This window comes from Solanum dulcamara, chromosome 6 (assembly GCF_947179165.1).
Source record: "Solanum dulcamara chromosome 6, daSolDulc1.2, whole genome shotgun sequence".
NCBI classification, from domain to species: Eukaryota; Viridiplantae; Streptophyta; class Magnoliopsida; order Solanales; family Solanaceae; genus Solanum; species Solanum dulcamara.
This window is the reverse complement of record NC_077242.1, coordinates 3,032,712-3,042,004: the sequence shown is the minus strand read 5'-3', so window position 1 is coordinate 3,042,004 and position 9,293 is coordinate 3,032,712. Positions and strand designations below refer to the sequence as shown.

The following is a 9,293-nucleotide window of genomic DNA, read 5'->3' as shown; positions in this document are numbered from 1 at the left end:
ATTTTCAAGTTGAATTTCTACAGATGTTTTCACAATTTTCATTCAATATGATTCATAAAATTTAAAAATAATCTCAATTTATATTCATGCCCAAACATAGCTTTAATTTTAATTTTAAAAAATATTATATTTTTTTTAATTTCACATTTTTTATGTCCAACATTTTTCTCATTATTTATGTCCAATCACTCACTAAGATAAATGAATTGAAACGAATATGTATAGTAACAACTAGCTACTCCACACCCAAAAAAAAACTCCCACAAATTATTAATTTTTCTTATGGAGTTATTGGATTATGTAGAGATATGGGACTTGTTAATTTGTGATATCCTTTTCAGAAAAGTTTGTGCCTTTCTTAGCTTACATATCAAACCTATCCTTATCCTAAATTCTAAAAAAGAATACATTATTAATATAATTTAATCTGTAAGACATATATGTTAGTTAGGATTCTTATCACAAATATTTACTTATAATTGACTTGATGTGATTAAATGCATATATAATTTTTACATTGTTAATACATCGAACTTAGATGTCGTTTGCCCAGAAATAAAAATATTCATCGTCTATTAATTCCAATCAATATCTATTTATAACTAACTCCATTAAAAAAAATAACTTAATTTTGATGGATTCTAATTTATCTTGAATCGATGACAAGTTTGAGTATGTAATTATTATACTACTCTTACTCATATTGTTGTTTTTGTTATTGTTGATCATCAATTATATTATAAGATATTATTTAACTAAACATGTTCATTATAAAATAATAATATAAATAATTTTAATAACTTTTATAACTTATGAATATAAGTATTTTTTTTAAAAAAATCATAAATTTCTTCCAAAATTTATGATGAAACGCCAGTCATCTCCAAATAGTCAGAACAAGAAAAGGATAAGAAAATTCTGATATTTGCTGCTTTACTCTTATCATCACCAAAAACTCCCATACTGAATAACAAGAATCTAGCAATGTCATGTTTGACTGAATAATTATTATTTTTTATTTTCTTCTCCGAAGAAATTGAAATGCCACGTGATTGAAGGACCAGAAAGACAAAAGGTTGATCCAATTTAGGATGTCTTTTTAACCTTAAAATATTTTTTTATTTAAAAAAACTAAATTCAGTAAGAACAGAAAAGAGAAATGAAAGGACTAAGGAGGGTACGTTTTTTTTCACAAAGTTCAAGAGAGAAAAACTACAGGACACAATAATGATCATCATTAGTTTTCACACTTTTCATCGTCTGTTTAACGATGGCTTTAACTTTTTTTACCCTCATTATAAAAATAATAAATAATACTATATAAAGCCGTCTTTAGTTGGCAGTGTCTCTCTTTACCTCTCCAGAATGGAATTTCACGAAGTAAATTTGAATTTGAATCAATCAGGATTTATTATAATGAATATCAGACATCGAGAAATCAAAGAACTAAAACAAAATAGAAAAATTTAGTTATGATAATATCTTAGTTATGGTGTGCAAATAAACAACAAATATATGGAATTATGTAAACATATTCCCATAAGTTAATTAACATACGTTTAACCTTATTATATGAAATCATGATAAGTCTAATTTCTTCTTTATAACTATTAAGTTAATTTAAAAAACTAACAACATGTAACTTTTTTTATATACAAATAAATCTGAATTATTAACTTATAGAAAAGAAGCTATATTAATAACTATAGAAGTTAAGCTAGCCTATGTTGGTATATATTCTTCTGACTTCTGTTCTCTGCCAGATTTTAATTTATTAATGTATGCAAAAATCACAAAGATGAACATTAAAAAAAATAAAAATTAAAACCATTGTGTAGTAATTATCCCAATTGTCTCTTCATGGGGTTCATTGGATTCCTCTTAAATTCACAAAAAAAACAAAAAAAAAACAAGGGGGGGTGGTTGAGGATTTGTTATTATTATTGGGGGTGGGGTGGGGTGGGGGGAGGGGTATGGGCATCATCAGAAATTCAGAGTAATTTAAGTTATTCAAGAAAATGGAGTTCTCCTCATGTTTGTGTTGTGAACATTTTTTGTCATCAAGTGCTTTTTTGGTTAGTATTTCTTCACTACCCATTGGACACTATTTGTTTTTATATTTTGAACTTAGTATATATTTATATTTATTTAATGTGAATCTTTATTGTTCAGAGAAGATGCCTCTGGCATATGACATTTTGTTGGATTTTGAGTTAATTTTTTTGGAGAAAAAGATGATAACATAAAATAATAATTGCATGTACATCAAAGGACATAAATTGGTATGTCAGATATGCTTAACTGGCCCGCTAGATTAGACTTAGGGTGTGTTGTGAAGAGTAATATTTTTGATGAAAAATATTTATTTTAAAAAGTAAATAATTTTTTTTAATGTTTAATATATAATTTACATAAATAATATGGGGGGTAGGAGTGAGGTGAAGGGGGGCGGCAATAATATGGGAGGTAGGAGTGAGGTGAAGGGGGTGGCGGGGTGAAGATAAAGTGTGTTGAAGAATGCGATAAACAAGATTAATATGAGATATCACTAGTAGAACTTGTTTTACCAATTTTTATTAGAGATTTTCCTAAATGAACTTGTTTTCTTAAATAAAATATTTTTCAATTTTTTTGACCAATCGAACATGGGAAAAAATATGTATTTTCATCCATACCAAACACACCCTTAACCTCGACTCAGAATCATTTTTTATTCATAATATGTTTTTACACTAAGCTTTAAGGGCGAAACTAAGGATGCACTTGTTCATTCGGATTCCTTTCGACGAAAAATCATACTATATATACAAAATAAAAATTACTTTTTTACGTAGATATAATATGTGTTGAATCTACATAGATTTTCATATGATTATTTCTTTATATTTTGATCTTTTTAGTGAAATTCTACCTGCACCACTAGTTACACCAACCTAATAAATACAAGTATATATTTTGATGTGAACACTTAACCAAATTACTTAATACATATATTTCACACTAATTTAATGCAAATTTTAGAGGAATGTTGTGGAAGAATTGGTCATGTGAAATTTGACAAATGGGATAAACCATAAATCTGGTGACCATAGTCTCGTGAATATTGACTTTGGATACTCTCTAGTCTCTACAATCATAAATATAAAGAGGATCTACACACAAGCTGTTCCTTAATATAGTGGGGTCCTCCTTCACCACCCTAAAGAAGAAAACAACAAAAATATATATAAAAAAAATTAATTTTGGCAATAACACTTATAATATGATAAAATCATATTAGTTAAGTGATTTAATGAGGTAAGAATACATATTATATAAAATATGGCTAAGCACTAAAAATCTATGTACAAATACCTATTATTATATGTATATCTACCAACTTGATGTAAACACGGAGTGCGTAATTTATTTTACCAATATACCATTATGCCAAGTTTTCTTATACCTGAATTTGGACAAGAATGATTTTTCTTCCAATATAACCGAATAGAGACAGATTTAATATGTAAACTCTATGATTTCAAACTTCAACGTTTTATTATTGAAGATATTGTATTTTCTCTAGGGAAACTTCCGTAGATGTACACTTTGACCATGGACGAAATATATACTACATACACTTCGGTTGTATATGTTGTGTATAAGTAGCTATACATAATATATGTATATTTAGTAAAGTATATACTATCTATATTGTGTACATATTTTGTAAACTAGATGGCTGGGCTGCAATTTCCCCCTTTTATTGTTATGGGTTCATTTTGATAAACTCTACAGAGTTGATAAACAGGTTCATTTTGTAATTTTACCAAATCCATGCAAATGTATTTTAACAACATATTCAGTGTAGATGGGGTATGAGGAGGGTAGAGTGTACGGAAACCTTATCCCTACGATAGAGAGGTTGTTTCCGAATGACCCTCGGCTCAAGTATCCTTGCAAATGTATATCTTTTCATGATTCTGATTTGCTAGAGAAACAATCATTATCATAATTTACATATGAATTCTAAAAAATCTTTGGATTGTTCATAGATAAATATTACTACTATCTTTTCCCTCCACAGTGCTCAAACAGGTCTAGGACCTCAAAATTACAACTGTGTAATATCTTGCTCCTACAAACTACTCCCATAAATCTCCTACTGCTACAAAACTCTGATCTCTAAATGCAACAACAACCGGAAAAAATATATATTCCTCAACTATTGCTGAACAGGGTAACTTACAAAATGGAGGTGAACTTACAAAATGCACGTGACATTCAGCGGAGGCAACTTCCAGCAGGAATGAATCAATCTGTAAACAATCTGCTAGCCTACTGTGTTTGATAGCAATGAGCTCTAATCATCCTCATCTGATGGCAGAGTAGGACTCTTGGAGCAGGCATCTTTTGCATGAAGTTCCAACATTTTCTTCTCAGGGTTACACAGCCCTAGAGGATAAAGTTAAGTCAAGAATGGTATCAGATGTTGGCAAGAACAAGTATTGCGAGTGAAATAAGCTGGTGCAGTGATGAATTAATTGCCCAAATGAAAAGCGCGAGTATCTCTTATAAAAGATTTTAAAAGGGATTATACAAAAAGAGCCTCTTAAAGATATCATCAAGTACAGCTCTTTCAGAAAACTGAGATTCACATTTACACAGACAGATCAAAATCAAGAAATCAAGTGTTAAGATGCAACAAGATGATAAACCAACTGATTCAATAGCCTTGGAACAGAGTCATATAATGAGACTGACTAAAATTATCAATGATATATATCTAAATAGTAATAAATCCAATATTGTGTTACTAAAATACGTGTCATTTAAGGAAATGGCCAAAACTAGCAACTTCCATAGAGAGTGTTGCATATTCAAATTCATGATCTAACATGCATCAAAACAAAAGATTTTTTTTGTCATTTATCCCCATGCCGTATGTTCAAATTCATAATCATTCAATATGCATCAGAGCAAAAGTTCGTAGGCTATTTGTCTCCGAACAAAATCACCAAGGGAACATATGTGAAGCACTGATTTTCAAAAGAACAAGAAAACAGACCTGAACACTTGGGAATGTCCCACACAGCAATGGATGAAGGGGTACACTCTGGTTCACATAGCTGTCGATTATTCTCATGATTGACATTCATTGCAAGCATCCAGGAACCAATAGTAACATCCTCATTGCTAAACATTCGGAAACTGAAAATTTAACAGCAACGGAGATAACTTATCAGCTATTATGCTTTTGACTGGGAATAAGAAGAGACACAAGGTTGAATTAAAATAGAGAAAAAGGTACTGAAAGCAGTGTGATGTGTAATATGTATCCAACTTTTATATCAAAGATCTTATGCTATCTAAATTTATTATTCACACCAATTAAGAATTTCAAATTGAAGAATTAATTGATGAAGACAATTTATATAACTATGGCAAGTCTTTCAATATAATAGCATGATAGATGAAGATGCAACACGTTTTGAAAAAACATAAAATAAGAGAGTACTATGCGGGTGTTATAAGATAACGCGTATTATAAGATAAAGACCTAACAAAGTGAAAAGAAGTTAGTTTAGTCTCCGCGTTTGTTAGTTCTTCTTCTTCTTATGTGATGAGAAAAATAAAGGTCTGCCCAGATGTAATATACCCAACAGCAGTAAACAGGACCTACAACTAACTTTCTGAAAATAAAAATGTATGGAGTAATAGTGTGCACTTCAGGATAGATGAATTACAGAATTTTGTACAAAGCCAACTTGCCTATTGTTCCTGAGGGCAACTAAACTCATAACAACATCAGCAGAAAGAGCATAAATAGGACCATAAGCATGGAGAAAATACTCCTTCCCGAGCATATATCCAAGTGGTTCATACCTGCATCAGTTTCAGAGAGGTTATATTTAATTATGTTTGCTAAAAATGGATGGAAATTTTTAGTATAATGAAGAAGGATCTTCACATGATAATTTTTCACCTATAGAAAGCATATGAGGGAGTCAAAAGTCCTCTGACAATGTTGCAGAATAAAGGGATTCATATCAAAGTTTGTTTATTTTTTTTGAAATTGGTAATGTTGTATTCCTCAGCAGGGATTCATATCAAATCTATAAATGCTACAAAGGATATGTACAATACAACTATCAGAAGAAAGAAAATAATCAGAGAAGATACAGAGGAGTTTCACATTACGTAGGTTTCCACCAGATCTGCCTTGAGACAATACTTGTTTACCATAATTCTGAACGAGAAAACCAATAATATACAAGACGAGACTACATGGTGTATTGGTGTATGCTACTATTTTCTTTTGGAGCCTTATATTAGTGTAAGTGTTTCTTAAGATAAAAATGCATCGAAAAGTGTCAAGATCTGCTGAGGCTCTCAGTGCTAAGCACAATTAATGCCTGGACATTAGTGAAGAAACGCGTAAATGAAAAGAAGATGAAAAAAGTTCTATACATTAAATGAAAGGGAAAATAACTATAAACTCAAACAATAATTATATGGACAATAAATTAGAAGATCAACAATTAAGTGAAATATATGAAGTAAAAATACTATGAATCAAGGTCAAGAACTATTTCAGATTTCTAATTCAATCGCAAAGATGCATTTTCAAATTTCTAAAATTGATTTAGCAACTGGTTTTCTTCTACTAGATTTCTAATTTCATATGTTTAGTTAGTATCATTCATACTGGTTACTTAACATTAATATTACACTTTGCCAGCTATGCTTGTTGTTTAGTGCCATCCTTTTCCATATAGAGCCAATGGGTGATGTAATGCTTGGCTTAGCTCTTGAGTGTCTACACTTAAACGCTTGTAAGCAAGGCATGGAGTCCTAAGCTTAAACAAGATTGCTAATAGTGCGCTTAGTTTTGTCTTCACCTCCTTCATCCATTTATATAGTTCTCTGTTTTTGGTGCACGGATTTGTTACAATCTTTTAGATTCGCTACCATGGTCTGCTTAAGAGTCAAGTTGTAGCATTAAGTAATGTGAGTTTGTGTAGTAGCTTGGTCGGACACCTAATAAAGATTGACACTACTTACTTGTAAGAAAAACATAGTCAACTCTCATCTCATCTTGTTGGTCCTCCAAAATAATACTGAGGCATTCAACTAGAAATGGAAGGACTAAGTTTCTACATGTATAGAGCAAATAAACTAGATAACATTATATTGGGAATATATTGGCATGCAGGCAAATTATGAGACTCACCATTTGAGCTTGGGGTCAGTGAAAACTGGACCCTTTTTCATGCATCCAAGGTATGTTTGTGAGTGAGGGCGCTCTTTGGCCAAGAGCAGTGAAAGGCGATCTGTAATAGAAAATTAAAGCAACTCAAGTACATCAAAATAATAGGACATGGTAAATGCATAACAAGAACCACATGTAAAGAACAGTAAGAACAGAAAAGGTTCAACATTCTAGTTACCTGGCCGCAAATATATGTCGTCATCAGCTTTCACATAAAATTCAGAGTCATAAAGCGCATAGGCAGCTTTAAAAAAAGCTATGCTGCAAAACAACTTGAGTAAGTATAGGTTTAAAAAAAAAGGGGAAATGATGAATTATTACATGAGAGCAGCCAGAACTAACGTTTTGTATGGAAGCTTACTGTACTTTTCTTCAATGTCTAATAGTAAAAAATCATCATATTGTGCTACCTCTTTCCTAAGCTCTGCCATTTTGGATTGATCACTTGTTCTACCAATTACAAATCTAAAAGTCAAGCCAGTAGCTTCTTCTAACCTGCAATTTCATTTCAGTCAGTTTAGCAAAGTACAGATTCATGAAACACATAAAGACAAGGCTGCACAATTGCATATAAACATAATAAATAAAGGAATAAAATTGAGTTCATTTGTGGAAATCTGGTTCTAGGTGCTTAGCAGAAAAGGAAAACCGTTTTTTTTTTCTATTTCGTTTTTGTCGCAAAAGGAGACAGAAAAGGTATCATCACCTTTTGGATTTATATGGCAGGAAGCTTCCAGTTCAATTCAACAAGAGCATGATAAAATTGTTTTATAAACAACTCAATTTACGCATGCTAAATTAAGAAAATGTCTTCTAACCGCATGTCATACACAGCAATTTATTCCCCATGACACAAGCATATAAAACTACAAGAACAGTGCTACCAGAAAGTAAAAACTGATACAGCATTCATAAAATCAACTAAACTAAACTAGATTTCTAATTTGATTACGAGAAGAAAGACTACATAGTAAATACTCCAAACACCTCATGCCAAGTTTCATAAATGCATATCTATTAGATAATGGGAATTTCCAAATGAAGATAATCTCACACCTATCCCTTCCATAGTTCCATTGTGTTCTTTTTTCTTAGCTAAGTCTGCAGTAATTCCATGAGGTTTTATGAAATCTCACAGCAGATCAATAAACTACAACAACAACATAACCAGTGTAATCCCACCAGTGTAATAGAGTTTACGCAAACGTTACTTACTGTTTCCAAAAGCAGATCGATAAACTAAGTAATAATTTGTTTTTATTTCAAATGCATTACAATTTACGGAGAGAAAGGTAAATACCTTTGAAGTCCTTGATGATCAGAGGGAAACCAAGTCTGCCGCAGGGACCGGCGGCGACCGGTGGAAGCGAACCCGGTTTGGATCCCAACAAAGCCCATAACTTTATGCCGCTTTTGCCCTTCATCTGAAAACCCACCAGTATCTTCACTTACTTTACTACCAGTTTTATCCCATACAACAGAAACAGATCGAGGTTCAGCATATTTACAATTTGACCCCAAACCCTGCTTCGAAATTGCAATAAAACCGAACATAAACCCAGCTATACCGATAAGGGAACAGAGGATCAGGACCGTCGATCTGCGGGAGTAGACGGAGGAGGAAGAAGAAGATGGCCAAGCATTGAAAGATTTAGGAGATGAAGGCATTTCAAATTATGAACAGATTAGCACATAATTTACAGAAATTGAAAGATGAAAGGTTCAGAAGGAAGCTATAAGGGAAGAAGAGCAAAGTTTAACGTTTCGAATTGGTGTGGGGAGTTGAGATTTTACCTCTGTAATGGAATTTGATGAGTTCTTGCAAATTGCAATGTTAGGTGTATTTCATTTCCTTCATTTTTGTCCTCTTTTTAAGAAATTAAGTAGTATGTTTAGATACCGTTTCCTTCTAGATATTGAAATATATCTACTAAAAGTAGTTTAGTCATAAATTTTTTATCAAATTTTCTTTCAATATATTCAAGTTATCAAAATTTTAATTATCTTTCAAGTAAAATGCATAAATTTAAAAATTTAAATT

General features: G+C 31.6%; 1 protein-coding gene across 3 annotated transcripts; it reads right to left on the bottom strand.

Moving 5' to 3' along the window:
* Positions 1-3,024: 3,024 nt before the first annotated feature.
* On the bottom strand, positions 3,025-9,176 carry LOC129893177 (probable beta-1,3-galactosyltransferase 14). 3 transcript variants are annotated; one of them, XR_008767396.1, is made up of 8 exons: positions 8,553-9,170; positions 7,595-7,747; positions 7,431-7,513; positions 7,214-7,313; positions 5,752-5,865; positions 5,048-5,190; positions 4,248-4,434; positions 3,025-3,199 (listed from the first exon to the last, which is right to left on the bottom strand). XR_008767396.1 is itself a non-coding variant. In XM_055968667.1 (7 exons), the coding sequence occupies exons 1-7, from the start codon at positions 8,918-8,920 to the stop codon at positions 4,343-4,345; spliced, it is 1,053 nt and encodes a 350-aa protein (XP_055824642.1). In that variant the 5' UTR covers positions 8,921-9,170; the 3' UTR covers positions 3,986-4,342. The 3 variants fall into 3 exon arrangements, 1 of the variants encoding a protein (XP_055824642.1); XR_008767397.1 differs by lacking the exon at positions 3,025-3,199 and having other exon boundaries at positions 3,986-4,434; positions 5,727-5,865; positions 8,553-9,176; XM_055968667.1 differs by lacking the exon at positions 3,025-3,199 and having other exon boundaries at positions 3,986-4,434.
* Positions 9,177-9,293: the final 117 nt, after the last annotated feature.